The 18,340-nt window shown below is 39.2% G+C and overlaps 1 protein-coding gene across 1 annotated transcript; it reads left to right on the plus strand.

Moving 5' to 3' along the window:
* Nucleotides 1–10,588: 10,588 nt before the first annotated feature.
* On the plus strand, nucleotides 10,589–13,701 carry LOC123666783 (transcription factor elt-1-like). Its single transcript, XM_045600838.1, has 7 exons — nucleotides 10,589–11,401; nucleotides 11,477–11,824; nucleotides 12,096–12,291; nucleotides 12,385–12,563; nucleotides 12,642–12,773; nucleotides 13,277–13,388; nucleotides 13,592–13,701. The coding sequence occupies exons 1-7, from the start codon at nucleotides 10,589–10,591 to the stop codon at nucleotides 13,699–13,701; spliced, it is 1,890 nt and encodes a 629-aa protein (XP_045456794.1).
* The last annotated feature ends 4,639 nt before the right edge of the window (nucleotides 13,702–18,340 follow it).

Raw genomic sequence — 18,340 nt, forward strand, 5'->3', positions numbered from 1 at the left:
CCAATACAAATGTTGCGCCAACGCGGCGTCCAGTAACAGTAATAAGCTCGCCAGCAGTATACTTACGTGACGGGGTCTGACTCCACTGCACTATACCACGGACAGGGCGATATAGATGAACTAGCCTGATACCGTGGTGATTGGACAGGACACGGTCGAGGGAATTTTGGTCGATCTACATAATTGAGTCGAGTGTGAGATCCTCTAAAATCATCCCTATTTGCCAACGGTATGATCCCAGTTAGCTTCGCTCACCATCTGGGGCAACTAGAGATCTGTAACAATTAGCTTAGAAGCTAGGATGATTGTAGGTGCGCTTAGTGGACTCAGCAAGGATTGGCCGCCTATTTCTTAGCCCAAAGGCCTAACCAGCCGAAACGTAACCCTCCACCAGCTTACGTTTATCTGCGTAAATTACTATATAAATTTATTATATGGATTATATAAATATTTATATATGCATGCATTGAACAGGTGGTGTGGCGGTCAGAATAATAATAATAACAGCCGGCAGTGAGCCATGAATTTAATTTATAAATTACAATATCTCCAATATCTCGATCGCGGTCAAGTCTCTGCCTCGTATCGCGTAATTAGTATTAAAATTGATCGTCACATTTAGCGAAATAATCTGATTTAATTATCAAGGATTTTTCTTTATATTTTTGATATATCTACAGATTTTATAATTGCCAATATTATATTTTACAAAAAATAATGCTTCGTTGTTATTTTTAATATTTTTCGTGTATAATCGTGACTAAGTACGTGATTCACGGCCAGCAAAGTGTTAGAGTCCGAACTTGTAGTATAGTAAAATTTATTACACATACCTAATAATGCTTTATAACACTACAACAGAATCCTAAAGAACACAAAAATGCTAGTCATAAGTATAACGAGTTAGTTATTTTGCAAGAAAAATTTGTTTTCGTTACATCTATAATAATATATATAAAAGCGAAAGGTCACTCACTCATCACGAAATCTCCGAAACTATAACACCTACAAACTTGAAATTTGGCAAGTAGGTTCCTTATAAGACGTAGGCATCCGCTAAGAACGGATTTTACGAAACTCGACCCCTAAGGGGGTAAAACGGGGGTTGGAAGTTTGTATGAAAGTCCTATGTTTTTGAAGTAAGAGACTTGAAATTTAAAATGTAAGCTCTATAGATGGTGAAAAGGTGTCCAAATAATATATCTTTAGAAATTAACTCCCTTTTGGGGTTAAAACGGGGGATGGTAGGCTGACTCACTTATCGCGAAATCTCCGCAACTATAATAGCTACAAACTTGAAATTTGGCAGGTAGGCTCTTTATAGGACATAACCATCCGGTAAGAACGGATTTTACGAAACTCGGCCCCTAAGGGGGTAAAACGGGGGTTGGAATTTTGTATGAAAGTCCTATATTTTTGAAGTAAAAGACTTGAAATTTAAAATGTATGCTCTATAGATGGTGAGAAGGTGTCCAAATAATGTATCCTTAGAAATCAACTCCCTTTTGGGGTTAAAACGGGGGATGGTACGCTGACTCACTCATCGCGAAATCTCCGAAACTATAATAGCTACAAATTTGAAATTTGGCAGGAAGACTCCTTATAGAGCGTAGACATCCGCTAAGAATGGATTTTACAAAATTCAACCCCTAAGGGGGTAAAATTGGGGTTGGAAGTTTGTATAAAAGTCCTATGTTTTTGATGTAAGAGACATGAAATTTAAAATGTATGCTCTATATATAGTGGGAAGGTGTCCAAATAATGTATCTTTAGAAATCAACTCCTTTTTGGGGTTAAAACGGGGGATGGTAGGTTGACTCACTCATCACGAAATCTCCGAAACTATAATAGCCAAAACTTGAAATTTGGCAGACAGACTCCTTATAAGACGTAAACATCCGTTAAGAACGGATTTTACGAAACTCGACCCCTAAAGGGGTAAAACGGGGGTTGGAAGTTTATATGAAAGTCCTATGTTTTTAAAGTAAGAGACTTGAAATTTAAAATGTGTCCTCTATAGATAGTGAGGAGGTGTCCAAATAACGTATCTTTAGAAATCAACTCCCTTTTGGGGTTAAAACGGGGGATGGTAGGTTGACTCACTCATCACAAAATCTCCGAAACTATAATAGCCACAAACTTGAAGTTTGGCAGGTAGGTTCCTTATAGAGTGTAAACATCTGTTAAGATCGGCTTTTACGAAACTTGACCCTTAAGGGGATAAAACGGGGGTTGGAAGTTTATATGAAAGTCCGATGTTTTTGAGTAAGAGACTTGAAATTTAAAATGTATGCTCAATAGATGGTGAGGAGGTGTCAAAATAATGTATCGTAATCTATATATAAAAGAGAAAGGTCACTGACTCACTCATCACGAGAACTCAAAAACCGCTGGGACCATCCAGCGGTTTTTAATCCATCCAGGATGGACAAAGATGAAATTTGGCAGGGAGGTAGATTATAGTAAGTAGACGTCCGCTAAGAACGGATTTTGCGACATTCCACCGCTAAGGGGGTTTAATTGGGGTTGATAGTTTGTACGAAACATAAACAGCAGCTATAAGTTCGCCTGATAGGTTATTTATACTGCAGCCTGAAAATAAAGCTAAAAATGTGGTGTATAGAGAGGTTTTATAAAAATAACTATTAAATTATACTAAATTGTGCCTTTTAAAAAGTTACTCAGTGTGATAAGCATTTCAAGTGCAACATCTTAATAGTAATGCATATCTTCATAACCACGCGAACGTAGTCGCGGGCAACAGTTAGTATAGTATAAAACAAAGTCCCCAAAAGTGTATGTGATCGATTCCCTTAAAATCTACTGAACCGATTTTCATGCGGTTTCACCAATGGAGAGAGGGCTTCAAGAGGAAGGTTTACGGAACGGCTAAGCAGATTTTGATGAGAGTTTTTCAGAAACACTGAATTCAACGCGGGCGAAGCCGCGGGCACCGCTAGTCTATAATATAAAAATGAATCGCTGAATGTGTTGCTAAGCGCAAAACTCGAGAACGGTTGGACCGATTTCGCTAATTCTTTTTTTAAAATATTCCTTGAAGTACGAGGATGGTTCTTACGGAGAGAAAAATTCTAAAAAAAAAAATTTAAATTTCCTGAAAAAGTCTAAAAACAACACTTTTCTATACTCCCATACAAAAGATTTGTGATAATACTTAAAAGTCAATTTGAACTTTAATACCTTACGATAAAGTTTGTGTTAGGCGATACGAAGTTCACCGGGTCAGCTAGTTATTGTATAAATTTGTACGTTTAACGTTTTTGTACGTAAACATTAGAAATAGTGAAACCTAAAAATATCTTCGGATATGTTGTAACATCATTGTATGTAATCCATATTCCAATTATAGATATAATGGTATTAAAAGCTACCAATTCGTTGAAGCGACTCAATCGTTTTAGTAAAATTATAAATCAACATGCGAGAATCAAGATGCGAGCAAATACACGTGTTTCTATTTCTGGAATCAGGTTTTCAGCCAGCCAGGGGGAGTGGGAGGTAAACAATGGGCATGGCGAGGTGGATACAGCAGTGGAGGTATGGAGGAGCGCAGCAGTCCTCGGCTGTGCAGAGCGGCGACTATCGGCAGTAATTAGAGCGATGATCGATGTCTCAAGTAAACCCTGATAAGATAACGCAAGCGCATTACCGGCTTATCGAACGTTTTATTGTCACACTGCTATTGTAAAAATTATTGTTTTAAAGCAAATGTTATAACGACATAAATTCTAGTATAAAATAGATTAGCGTCGCCTTCAATGTTGTTGCAATGTTGTAAAAACCGGCGAAAGACAAAAAATAAAGATATCAAATTGTCTGTACCCTAAATAATATAGTCGTTATTACATTTGCTTTAAAACAATAATTAATACGGTGCTTCCTCAGTCGGACTGCTCCAGATTTTGTGCTAGATGTTTACTACTGTGCCCTCAATAGCTATATATCTCATTTATGTATGTGCTATTGTACCGAATAGTACCGCCTGTAAAATGTTCAATTGTGAAAAGTCATCGTGAGAACTCAAGGTCTAAAAACAATGTAATATAAACAACCAGCTTGTGACACGTAGGTACTACAAACTAACTTGACGGTTCGTCATTGCCGAGCGTAAACTGTTGCAGCTACGTCACTTGAAATTTGCGCGGCGGGCTTTCACGAGACACCTACAAAATAAACTCATTAAAGGGATATTCTAGAATTTCTAGGAGAATGAACTTTAGGTTATAAGTTAGTCTAATTTTTACACATTAAGTTAGGTTCAATTTGTACAAGGAAGATTCAAAAACACTAGACGCATCACAAGCTCGTTGCTGATCCTACCCCCATTCTCCCTCAAGAGTTCTGGTCACCTTACTCACCATAGGAACACAACACTACTTGACAGCAGTAATATTTAGCTGTAATCTTCTGTTAGGTCGAGGTGCTTCTGCCGTCGGGTTACTCCAGATTTTGAGCAGGATATTTCCGGCTCTGCCCTGCCTCAGTTAACATTTTCTATTATTATAAATAGTTAAGATATAATCTAATTTTAATGAGGTAAGTGAGACACATAATTTTTATTTCTTTTATTTGGGAAACTTATAGCTAAGATTAGGAATAATATAAATTATAACAGAAGGATATTGACAAGTTTCCACGTGTAGCAATAACGCAATAATAGTACTGTGTTGGACAAGTAGAAAACGAAAAGATTAAACTATATTTATAAAATAATTCATAGGACGGTACTAGCTAAACTAATTATGTTCTCTAACAAACGTTCGAAAGATACGATCAAGTTGATAGAAGTCGATTTGTCCTTCTTAACAATAATTATGTTGAGATTTTTAATGATTAACAAAATTAATTTATACTTATCGTTTTTATTTATCATTGATTTTATCTGCGAACTGTTCGTCATTAACAAGCTTATACGAATCTTAAGTTAGGTTAATTATTTTTACCTACTTTGCAATTTAAGTTTAGTATGTACGAAACAGCATTTTTCGACGAGGCCGTCGCTGGTTGTGGATTCGATTCCTGTCCCCGAGCCTAGTAGCCAGCAGCTATAGATATATATATATATATATATATATATATATATCCATATATACAACGCCATAGTCAGGGACGCTTCGTGTACAGCACTAGCACCAGTGCTGTAATAAAGAAACTCAGAACCATTAAAGAACAGAAATGGTAAACATCTCATTTAACTTCTTAACATTTAATAATTCAGTACTGATATAAAGGTCTTGAAACAATGTATCTTAAACAAAAGTAAAATATTTTACGACAAGCGGAGGAACAATAGTCGTGAGAAACAGAGTCAGCGGAAAATGTCGCGGAAACCGCGAGAGACGGCTAGTGCGCAATGAGATATTATCTGCAGGTTTTATTGAAACGGTGGTTATCATGTTATCATGTTATGTAGAATAATATCTTGAGAAGTGATATAAGGGCGTTATCAATAGCACAACAAAACAAAAATTTCACTTTTAAGACACAGGTCTTTTTACAGGTATGTGTGTTAACTCACAATGTCAAGAACGCTGCAGAAAGCAAGCTGGTTATTCCGCTGAGCGGTCTATCCAATTTCAATTGTTGGGTTCAGTCTTCTTACATGACAAACGTCTGTGGAGGACATGGGCGTTTGACTTAGTATGTCGTATGAGTTTCCGACACCCCACTGAAACAGAATTTTCATTCTCCTATTTTTATACTATACCTATTTAAGTACCTACTATAAATCCAAATATGCTTTAAAAGTACTTTTAAGTTGTTGTTTTACATTATCATTTATTATTTAATATTTAATCTGATGACAGTTCTGGTGTAATAGTGCGTGTCGTGGCGGCCTAAACACCGACGGTCGCGGATTAGATTCCCGCTCAGAGTAGATTCTGGTCTGGTTGTTAGTCCTTGTGGGTCTTCCCACCGTGCCTCGGAGAACACGTTAAGCTGTCGGTACTAGTTGTTATCATGTACACCTGATAACGATCGTTACTCATAGTGGAAAATATATCCACTGAGCCGCATTGAAGATGGATTTGGAATTGGATTGGATTTGGAAACGTGAATATTTTATTTATCAATTAATTATATGCTTGGTGCATGAGAAATTACCATCTGAAGTAATTATAAATTCAGTCATGTCCTGCTGTCAGCCACCGATGTTAAGCCCACACATTTTTGACATTTTTTATAATCTTGTACGGAATAAATATGTTTTGACTAACAAAAACTTTTTTCATATAATCTTTAAATTTATTTACTGACAATTGTTTTAGCTGCAGTAGAAACAAGACTCAGAGACTGACAAACAAGGCTCAGAGACTCATAATGTAATATATTCTCTTTAGTCGTCTGTCAGACCAGACGTAAATAAGAAGATATCTAAAGAGCTAACATAGTTGTTAAATAAGACATAAAAATTAAAATATTTTAATTCCTTAATCTCGGATAATCGCTTACGAGATAAGGTGGGTGTTATAATAGAACTGCAGTGAATCGCATTTTTCCGCAAAATTTGACTACCGATAGACATGGGAGATGTGGTGAGAGTGATATCAATGTCACAGTTGGTGTCCTTTCACGTGGCTACCCATCTTACACTGCTGTTTACTATAATTACTTGGTCATTGACTTACGAAGTAATACTTAAACTTGTATATTACTGTTTGTCTATAAATGTAATAGAATGAATAAAAATATAAAATCAAGGAACATTATAGTTATAAAGAGTAACACTAAAAACGCTATAGACTTAGCGAAGCGAACTATATTCGATGTTTGTAAGGTAAACACTAGTCCGCTGATAACGTTGCCAGCTCCAAATTCTGTACTATTTGTATAGTAAAAATGTACATGTACTCGTATTATTAGCGTTTAAAACTTGTGAACAAAATGTAACTTTTGAATAAATCGAATGTGACGTCAAACTAATAACAGTGAACGGGAAGTCGGGTTCTGTAAAGTAATTAACAATAGCGTTCATAAGATTAAAGTTAAGTTAATCTAGGGTAAATTGTGTTAAAGTGAAACTTGTGGATGTACGGAATATGTTAATATATGTAAAGAACACTTCGTAACTGCGATGTCCCCGCGGATCCCTGAAAAACGAACGCGCTTCGGAGCTAGGGCAGAAAATAGTGAAAAACGATCGGACCAATCACGTGGCTTGCTCACACGCACACAGATGCACTGGCCCTCCTCGCGCACGACACTAGCACCCTCCCCCCTCGGCCCCAGGCCCCGCTCCCCCGGCCCCTCGCCCTGGCTTCACTGCCGTAGATAACACTCGATTTGACGATTCCGTGAGTGATAGTGAACCGGAGCGATGCTCCTCTCGCCTTCTAAAGATTTACACTAGTACATCGGACTTTTCGGAATTTCGGATAATTCAGAAACACTTCGGGTGAGTCGAATCGATGACTTTTTACATAGATCTTAAGCGGATACGTCAACAGGTGTCATTGCAAATGCATCGACAGCCGCGCTATGATTCACTGAACGGATTGTTCTAACAGTGTTAGGTGTAGAACCAATTACTGGAACAAGCCGTATGTTATACATACCTACTTCAAGAACTGCGACAGTACCTACTGTCCTCATGACTGTCAAGACATTCATGTAACAGCAGTTGTTTATTACTGGCGATGATAAATAATCAGAGGACGCTTAGTGTTGAAGGAGATTCAAATAAAGCTGAAGAAATTGAAACCTAACACGTTGTATTATTACGTTGCAATTATTTCAAGTTATTGCAAAATGTCTAATTCAGCCGTTTTTGCTTTAAATATTGTTATTGAATTGAAGTATTAACTTTTGCCGCCACTCCTGTAAAGTGAGCTACGTGTCCCACTGGTACGATCCTTTCCTTATTTCACAAGATTTTTTACTATTGGTTTTGTGTTTACGATCAAAACATTTTCCTTTAACATTAAGATTATTTTTATTTACATTAGATAATTTTAAACATGCACAATATTTAGACATTTCACGTTTAAAACTACACTTTTTTGACTAAACGGTACAGATTTTCAATCATCATTATCATCATCATTACAGCCTATACAATCCACTGCTGGACATAGGCCTCCACAAGTTTACGCCATAAATAACGTGAACTCATGTGTTTTGCCCATAATCACCACGCTGTTCAGGCGGGTTGGTGACCGCAGATTTTCAATATTTTGTAAATATTATAAACGCGATAGTTTTTCAGAATAGATTTACGTCTGTGACTTGAAACGCGCTTTACTAACTCGCTGTGATTAAAGTAACGGTAGCTTGTGCATAGGTTTTTTCCAATAATATCCAATCCAAGTAATTGTTGATTTCTTGCCGATTTACCTAGTTAGTCTGGACCCCAATTGTGTTTGGTTCGTATTGGCTATGAATCAGTTATAAGTGCTTTTGGAGCCAACGAGCGAAATGTGTTTTAGGTACATATTTTTTGTTACTGTTTGTTGATTACTTTTACTTTTTTAGTATTTGAGTATTTTTATATCATTATCTCATTCGACAGGCATTCTTCAAAACTACGAATAATCGATACACTCGGGTATAACCGCGCTAAAAATACCTTTCAAAACGGTAGACATACAAGATCATTATTAGATCGTGTACTTTTATTACAAACTATAAAGATAGTCTTGAACGTTGAAACATCATACATTCAAAACTATCAAATAGAATCAAGAACCAAGCTCTCATTGTGTGCTCTACCAGCACAAGCACTTAAATCTATGCAATATTATTAGTTCAGCGAACAATGAAGTGTATTATTATTAAATGTTAAATTGACAACAAGTTAGAAATTTAACATTCTTATTTGTCTTTTTTTTAATGACGTAGAGTACGAGAATGATATCGTCGAATTATCAATATAAATTATTAGAGATTTCGCTTACAATTAAGTTCCCAATACAATTAAAAAGTTTCGGGTTTTACTCTTTGTCATGCAACTGATTTTCATGTAAAAATTTATATTCGTTTTAAAATTATTATCACAGTGAACCATCTACAAAACAGTGCAAAAAAATGGTGTTACCATTTTAAAGTGATTTGGTATTTTAAAGACTAAGAACGAAAGGTTCGTGCTGCCTTTTTGTTAGGTACTAACCTTACTTGTATGTCTATATATCAAAATTTATACTTGTCGTGAGAATAATCGGTACGTAAATAAATTTAAAAAGTAATCTTTATTTCCAACTGACTTAAAGTAAAACGAATAACAAACGAGCGTTTACCGTCCAACTGAATTTGATGCAGTTTTGTCCAAGCGTTTCAGCTTAAATGAAATAATATCCGTCAATCCGCAATAGTTTGTAGAGGAAGGAAAGAAAGAGACCTCAGCCCCGCAGTAGGAAGTAGTAGGAATCTCGCAGGATGTCGCTGCTCTGTAGCTACATTGGAACAGTAATGGCACTAAATATATAATAATAATAATAAAAATTAATAATAAAATAGTTTTTATTTTGCTCAAATTATGTAGTTTACATTATCAAGAAGCCTTGTGACCCGTGCTACCTTATAAAAGCTGTGTTACAGGCCACAGTGTCTTTCCCAAAAATTGGTTTATTGTTATATGTAACATCAGACGTTGCGTTCAGATAGCGAAAACATTAATAAAACTAGTCTGTAAATAAAGATGACAATACCACAATAATAAAACAAAATTGAGTGAACACTTAGCCGTAATAATAAACTCCAACAGTCTGAAAAATTTTGGCAATAAACTGAAAAACAAGCTAGATTCCCTTTTTATGACGGTTACACGGTTTTCAAAATAGTTTAATGTAAAAAAGGCAAAGCTCTCACGAGCAGTTGGTTCAATGACATCGTGGCAGAGAGCGCTCGCAGCTACGATAAATATTTTATTAATATGCCCGTTATCAAAGATGTAGGGCCCGGTGTGGTTATCGCAGGATCAGTGTGTCGAGCAAACACGCTTGCCATAAAGTTCCATGAGCTCCGCAGCGCCGGAAACATCACCTCGCGCCAACATAAAATCCGCTCTATTCCGTTACGTTGCGGTTCACACTCCTACTTCTAGTCCTTCGAACTCTTTTAGGAAACAAAAGTTGTCGTATTGCGACCCGCAAAGGTGTAAATTTCCGTGGAGGACCGATGTTTGCTAATGATGAGGACACAACGCTCCGACACTCTCCTGTGTGTACAATGTTACGCTCGGAATCTAAATGCAGAATTAGATATTGCTTCAACACACCTTTTAAATATCTATGTAAAAGGAAAGTCGACGGCTGTCGTGTTCAAGAAATGCGTGGTACTTATTAAAGGTCGTCCACAACAAGACCACTTCAAACAATCAAACACAAGACCGGCGGGCGTGCGCGAGCGCCGGCGCCGCGTCTCGTTCCCTATTTGTATTTCCGAGGCGACTCGGCTTTTCCGGTTCAAAGCCTTTAGTTTTATTTGCTTTATTTCTAGTTAAGGCAATCTGTTACGTTGACTTTTACCAAAATATACACGACTAATTTTAAGTAACAATAAACCTCAATCAAAGAAAAGTAAAGTATTTAGAGAATTGTTTTACAAATTTCAGTGTTTTTTGCAGATAAATATGGAGAATGTAACTTCTATGGTACAAAGAAATGAACAGGAACAACAGGAGGGAGACAATAATGAAGCTTTGCAACTTGTTAAAAACGAGGAACGTCAGGAGATGGCGGCTAGCGAGTCCAACGTGAACAGTGAAAGCGCCGGTGCAGCGGCCACCGCGTCAGGATCGGAGTCCAACGGCGAACCACACTCGGTGATCACCTCGCGACGCGCCCTAAGGACTATAACGACAGCCGGCCACATAACCGACGCCTCGGACGTTAACGATGAGGGCGTAAAGGACGAGCCCCCTGAACAATCCCAGCAACTAGAACATGAACAGATGCAGTACGCGCCTAAGATAGAGGACTCAGATGGGCGCAGCGCCGCCACACATTACGACGAGGAGAGACTGCGGATGGCAGAGGCTGAAACAGCTCGATACTTAGCGTTCAAACAGGAGCCATATCGCTCACTGCAGTCCCCGACGCCTGCGCCACAGGACAAAAGACTACCACCACCGCAGCAACAGCACGCGCGAGGGCCGCCGCCGCGGTCCGCGTACGGCAGAGGGCTCGCTCTACGTTATGGCACATCTCACCACGTCATAGTGGCGCAGGAAGGCGAGACCGAGGATCACTCACACGAAGTGTTCCTACAGAAAGAAAAAGCCGAACAACTCCAACAAGCCTACGTAACTGAAGCTGCAAACGCACAGGACGGTAGACAATACGGCGCCGTACTGAGCGATCAAGTCGCCGTCTCCTCCGCCTTGGAGATGATACAGACTACATCTCTAAGCAACCAGCAAGCGGTCGGCGTTGCGTACCAGCAGGTAGTACAGTCCTGAAAAAAACTATATTTACACTGTATTGTGAGAGTAGATTAAACATATTTTTATTGATTTAAGGTAAAGTATGAGTCGCGGGGCGAGGGTGAGCCCCGGCCGACCACGTACGCCAGCCTGCAGCCGGTGACGTCGGTGTACAGTGCGAGCGGCTACACGTATTCGGGGCAGAGCCCGCAGTACGCGGCAGCGGGCTACAGCGCGTACGGCGGCGGCAAGGAGCTGCTGACGCTGTACGGCGCGGGCGCGGCCCCGCGGGGCGACGACTCGCCCCCCGGCCTGCTGTACCGCAGCGACCCTACGCTGTCCTCCTCGTCGCTCAACACGCGCGGCGCGCACGTCGTGTACGGCTCCGTGGTGCCGCAGTCGCAGGCCGTGTATGAAACGCCGCCCAGCCCTAATTCTCAGCAGGTATATAACTATTATTTCATCAGATAAAGATTTGAGCTGTTGGTTGTGCGCAATATGAGCACAAAAACATATTGCGTGTACATAACGCATTGCGTAAACACATACAGAAACTATTTTATCACGCATAATATTTAACTTGTTTTTAAACAATTTATTTTAATTTATTTAAACTAATTATAAGTTTAAACTTTTTGTTACACTAATTTCGTTCAATTTCGAGGAACAAACCAAATATAGGATCGAATATTGATGCACAATTGCATGATGTCAGGTGAACGTGCTGTACACGCACGGCAACACGGTGCAGTACAAGGTGGGCGGCGAGCACTACCTGGGGCAGGGCGGCAGCGTGGAGTACGTGCCCGTGTCCGGCTACGAGGGCGGGCTGCTGGTGGAGAGCTACGCGGCGCCCACGCAGGCCTGGCCCGGCCACAATCTGCTGCCCATCGACGACAGCTTCGACCCCAGTGCGTGCTTCACTTACTTTTACATATTACGTTGCATTATTTGTACTAACATAACGGTCAAGTAGCTTAATAACATAATATTTTCTGTAATAGGTATGACGGGAATGGGAGAAATGAAAGAGTGCGTGAACTGCGCGGCGGCGACGACCCCGCTGTGGCGGCGCGACGGCACCGGCCACTACCTGTGCAACGCGTGCGGCCTCTACACGCGCATCAACGGCGTCAACCGACCGCCGCTCAAGGGGCAGAAGGCGAAGCCGCCGCAAGCTCTCGTAAGTTTCTAACTTAGAGCACACAATCGGTGAGAAAAATACAATTATAGTATCAATAACATGTCTCTTATTCTTCAGCCCACCAACGGCAACCGGCGCGTGGGCGTCACGTGCGCGAACTGCCGCACGTCCAACACGACGCTGTGGCGGCGCAACAACAACGGCGAGCCCGTCTGCAACGCCTGCGGCCTCTACTACAAGCTGCACAACGTGCGTACTGCATCGTATCTGATAACCTAGTCGTTGATGAATGAACGCAGATGATAATGTAGGAAGTGGCGTTTACAATTGTGTAAAATCGTAATAGATACCCAGTTCCATATCGCGCGAGTCGCGATTGTGCATCGATTACGACGGGCTGCGTCGATTAGGCGGCTCCGGAGTTCCGCAGGTATCTAATCGCGCCTCTGCAGCTCAGTTATCAGGGAACTCCTCGGCAAATATTGGGCCTGTGTAAAAAATCAAAACACAGGGTCTCATCTAATCTCTCTAGATAAAGCGGTCGGGGCTACCGACTGATAGAGAATTATCATCGCGTCCACGAATATTCATAATGAGATAAATAATCTTTTATCAATTATCTCCTCGTGACTAGATACGCTTGTTTAAAGGATGATAGGGCCGCGCGCCGTAGATTACGAGGAGTTTCCCCGTCTGTCGGGGCGCGCCGCTCGGAGCCGTTCGTTTGTTTACTGATGTGTGCTTGTGTGCAGGTGAACCGGCCGCTGAGCATGAAGAAGGACGGCATCCAGACACGCAAGCGGAAGCCGAAGAGCATGGGCGGCGGCGCGGGCGGCGCGGGCGTGGCGCGCGGCGCTCTCTCCGGTACGTTCTGGTCCCGCTCCTAACTATACTGTAGGGACCGTCCGCGTGACACGTAGCGTCACACAGCGTGACCGATCACTCGGAGCCTCTCATGTCACGCGATACGTAAACCAGACGTGCTTAGACACATGAGAGTCGAGCGCGGCGAGTGTGGCGCTACGTGTCCCGGTGCGCGGCCGCCTAACGCATGTGGTTGTGCGCAGTGGAGGCACACTCGCACAAGGTGCTGCCTCCGCTGTACGCGGCGGTGGAGGGCGCGGGCGCCGGCGCGCCGCTGCTGCTGCTGCCCGCCAGACACCACGAGCTCGCGTGAGTAGCCGCCCCCTACCGCCACACTCGCCACCGCTTGCACGCTTCCGACTCTCCTTCCGCTTTACCTCTATGCGGCAGTTTATTCAAATATAGAACCATCCAGGGATTCGTATTGATTCTTATTGACAACCGCGTGTGAGATCTAACCGGAGCCGACCGCCGCTCCTCTGTGCAACTAACAACAAATCTATCTGACTAACGACGCGAACGAACGCGCTCTCTCCTTCAGTCCGCTACTTAGCTCCGATCTAGGAGTCTGTCCGCTCGCTCGCTGCCTGTAATAATCGCACGTCGCCTGTTTGCACGTGTCTCACGCTACCTTCACCTGTACGATCTAATCTCTTCACGGCTCTGTGACGCGTGGTGTAACTCAGCTCTGTTGTAGGGTACCAGCGCTAGAGCGCGCCCCGGCGCCCACCACGCAACACTACCGCCCGCCCTAACGAGCCAGAGCCGCTTGGTGGGAGAAGACTAGGCTAAGTTTATCTATTCCTTGTCACCAAAGCGCCACCAAAACAGCATTTATAATTACGATATCTGCGGATTATATTGCGATCGCCGATAGCGTTGTCGACGTGTTGTACTATAGTAGTTTAAAACGAGCGAAAAATGTCGCTTGTAAAGAAGTTTATATTGTATTTAAGCAACAATGTTTCAAAACTTTTAAATGACCAAAGAGAAAACTTCGCTGTAAGAAATATTGCTATTAATTAATAATGACTTTTAAAACAATTCACGCTTGTGTCAATCATGGAGTAAATTAGTTCTAAATGTGTACCTATAGAAAGATGAATTGCTGAAACTATTCATTTAGGCGTATGCAGTTGTTAAAAACGACATTTTAAAATACGTACCTACTTGTTTAAAATACTGAAAAATGAAAATATATAAAGTCTCATAAATATGATGAACGAACAAAGCGATTCTTGAAAATAATTTGTAATTAGGTAAATGAAATTGTATACGAAGTTAGACTATTAATATTTTTTTTTTTTATAAATATTATTATATTTAAATGTACCTAAGTATTACAACGCGCTGTCGTCGCCAGGGACGGGGGTTGTAAACAGTTGAATTATTTAAAACTATTTTCATGAAATATTATATAAGAGCCTGGCTATCAGATATGACCGAATTTATTAATATATTTAATTAATATTAGCTCTGTAACGTTATATACGTGTGTGTGCGTGTGTCTGTCACTGTGTGTGCGTGTTGTCCGTGTGTGTGAACTTTGTACATAATTAATTTATACTCGACAAGAGGCACGAATGATTCGTGTTTGTAATATATTTCTAGTGTTAAAGTATAATTGTTTTACTTTTGGGTGTAATTGAAATAAACATCTTGCCAATTTTATGTGTTTTTCTCTCTTCCTCAAATTTGAAGAAAGTAACGTGTTGATGAATTTTTCATAAAACTTTCGCTTCAGACTATCGTAGTCAGTTCGCAAAAAACAGGTCTCATTTCAATACTTTACCCTTATCAAAAGTGTAGCCTACTATTTTATGTTATAAAAAAAAAAAACAAATTTTATTTATTTTCTTATTTTTCAGAACGAGTGCGTTTTGAAAAATAAATAAATAAATAGGTATATAATAAATTTCGTTGTTAATATTGCAAGCCCATTATGAACCACCGGTGATCAGATGTAGCTTGAGCTCACACCGTCACTATTTCAATTATTATTTTTCTAACGAATCAAACGATATTATTTAATAGGTATAAGCATAATTATGTGTTATATTTTGACGCCGCGTTGGCGCAACGGTCACAGCCATGGATTGTACCTGTTGCGATGGCGGTTGTGGGTTCGTTCTCCGCACGTGACAAACATTTTTATTAGCCATACAGGTGTTTGCCGTGGTCTGGGTGTTTGTGCAGTCCTTGTGGGTCTCCCCACCGTGCCTCGGAGAGCACGTTAAGCCATCGGTCCCGGTTGTTATCATGTGCACCTGATAGCGATCGTTACTCATAGTAGGGAATATATCCGCCAACCCGCATTGGAGTAGCGTTATGGATCCTTCTCCTATATGGGGAAAGAGGCCTATGCCCAGTAGTGGGATATTACAGGCTGAAGCGTAGCGCGTATATTTTTGGCAAAAATTGTGATTTGGTCCCTTTTCAGAAAATCCCAAAATAAAATTAAGCACAGCCTCCTTGGAGGCGTGCAAATTTTTAATGTGGAAAATTGTAGAATTTTTCAGCATTCGTATTCAATAGGCTTCTAACTTGATAGTTTGCTGACACGATACATAATAAAAAACGGCTTATTCCGTCAAGTGGTTCTCGCATTATTTTGCTATCATCCGTATATCCCAAAAGTTGACAACATAATATTCGCTTAATCTAGAATTTCAAAAAAAATGACTTCAAATGATATTTAATCTATATTTTAATATATTCTGTATAAAAATGTATGTTGTTATAAAAAGATAAACAGCTTCTCGTACCTTTCATTATGTGAGATTGTCACAGTGCGAATACAGCACAGCCTCCTTAGAGGCGTGCAGTATTGAGTACTTTACGTTGTACTAATCTATTAATATTTGTTTTGATATAAATAATAATAATCGCAGTGTACACGAGAAGGAATAACAAAATTGTAACTCCAAGTTTCCGACTGCGCAAAGTAAACGTCTCCTTTCTGGGTTATGGTATTCGCATGTATAATAAAATCTCAGAAACAATTATGCAATTGTCTAAACATAAATTTAAAGTGTTTACTAAAAAGAAATTAAAAGATAAAGCGTAATACTCGGTACAGGATTACATAGTTGATAAAGATGTGTGGACTTAGTGTTACTGTATTTCGTGCAAGATACTGCTAATTTTGTACTAAAACACAGTTTATATATTACTTTCAAATGAGTAACTGCGGAGTTTCTTGCCGATTCTTCTCTACAGATTCTACATTCCGATATCGGTGGTCGATTTACTTAATAATAACTTTAAAATTTTATTTGTAAAATGATGATTCGAAAGTGCTTTTGAAGCCTATTTAAATAAAATTGTTTTTTATTTGATTTAATTACAAATGGATACAAAAGTTTGTGAGGATGAATCGATGTTTGTAACTGTGACACACATGAGTTCACACATTTTTGGCGCGAACTTGTAGAGGCCTATGTCCAGCACTGGACTGCAATAGGCTGGAATGATGATGATGATGATGAACTGTGTTGTGATAAAAATTGGAACATACAAAGTTTGAGATCCCGAGTAACACATTGGTTATTTGTTATTACTTTTCCAGGAATCTTGAAATATTCGGGTGAAACCACAAGATGCCGCTAGTATAACATTACACGAAAACTTAACATGGTTTTTGAAATAAACGTAATCTTATTTTCTTACCGCTAATACAATCTAAAACCGAAAATAATATCGAAATTGTTTTTACCATAATTGTGTTCGCTCGCAAACGAAGAAAAACCGACTTCATTTACATCGACAAATGATACAACGTAGGTAGACGAAAAAATAGTCAAATAAATACCACTAATATGTGACCACATGATAAACATCGGCTTTCGATTAAATTAAAAATCATTAAAATCGGTATACCCAGTAAAAAGTATGCGGATTTTTGAGAGTTCTCTGGGATCCCATCATCAGATCCTGGTTGTTTTTTTTTTAATTACAGCTTTGATAAAATCTTTAAAACTATTTCAGATTGATTTTAATTTTGTCCTCCGACGACTATGCTACCTTGATTATCCTACTAGTTTTGTTTTCGACTGTGTCGCCATCTACATTGCCAACTCGAATTAATAGTTTCTCAATATTTCTCATAGATGGCATTTACAAGAAACAAAAAACATTTGAAAAAGTAAGTTTGTAATAGATTATTGAATTCTAGTTAATTGAAATTTAATTTTAAGGATAAGAAAACAAAATGTAGGCTTCTAAAAATTTTCTCCTACGTTATTAATAACCATACTAATCACTGAGTAATTTATTGATGTTGAATGATATTTGAAAGTAGTTTAAAGATAGCATTATGCATTTTTTTGTACTTTTAATATATAGCTTAAAAATATATAATAAGCCAAATATATAATAAGCTATAATAGCTTAAAAAAAATATTTTTCAATCGCTAATATACTCAAAATTACATTTATACCGTATCTTTCACAGAGAAATTCTGAAGGACATCGTAATACTCCACGCAGTTCACAGATGGCGCCAGTTGTTTAAAATTGAACTAAACAATTTGTATTATTTCGTTTTATTCGGCTGTCCTCTTGTTAAGTCGTCAAGCTGGTTTTAGTATTAACTCTTGCGATTCCTTTGTAAGCCTTTTTTTACAAATGTATAACAATTTTAAGAGTTTTCGAATTTATTTATCAAAATATTAAATTTATTGTTTAACTACACTTTATTTTGATTGTTCTAAAACTCCACGACGAAAAACATGATAAACTTAATAAATTTTATGAAAAAATTTTAAACGAAAAAATCAAATTCACATAAAGTTTCTAATAGCAAGCTTATGTTAGGCTCTACGCTGCTTTGATCCTTCATCTTTTTATACAATATTTATAATAAATATTCCTTCGGTAATGTTTGCGTGTAAGAATAACAAACACCTAATCGCACTCACGAACATTGACTTGGGTATCGGTGACCTATAATA

This window comes from Melitaea cinxia, chromosome 2 (assembly GCF_905220565.1).
Source record: "Melitaea cinxia chromosome 2, ilMelCinx1.1, whole genome shotgun sequence".
NCBI lineage: Eukaryota > Metazoa > Arthropoda > Insecta > Lepidoptera > Nymphalidae > Melitaea > Melitaea cinxia.

Bases quoted from the DNA above. Each gene is read 5' to 3' on its own strand.
- LOC123666783 (XM_045600838.1), top strand. From the start codon at position 10,589: ATGGAGAATGTAACTTCTATGGTACAAAGAAATGAACAGGAACAACAG. The intron at 11,825-12,095 runs GTATATAACTAT...GCATGATGTCAG, and splicing joins CCAGCCCTAATTCTCAGCAG to GTGAACGTGCTGTACACGCA. The intron at 12,774-13,276 runs GTGCGTACTGCA...GCTTGTGTGCAG, and splicing joins TCTACTACAAGCTGCACAAC to GTGAACCGGCCGCTGAGCAT.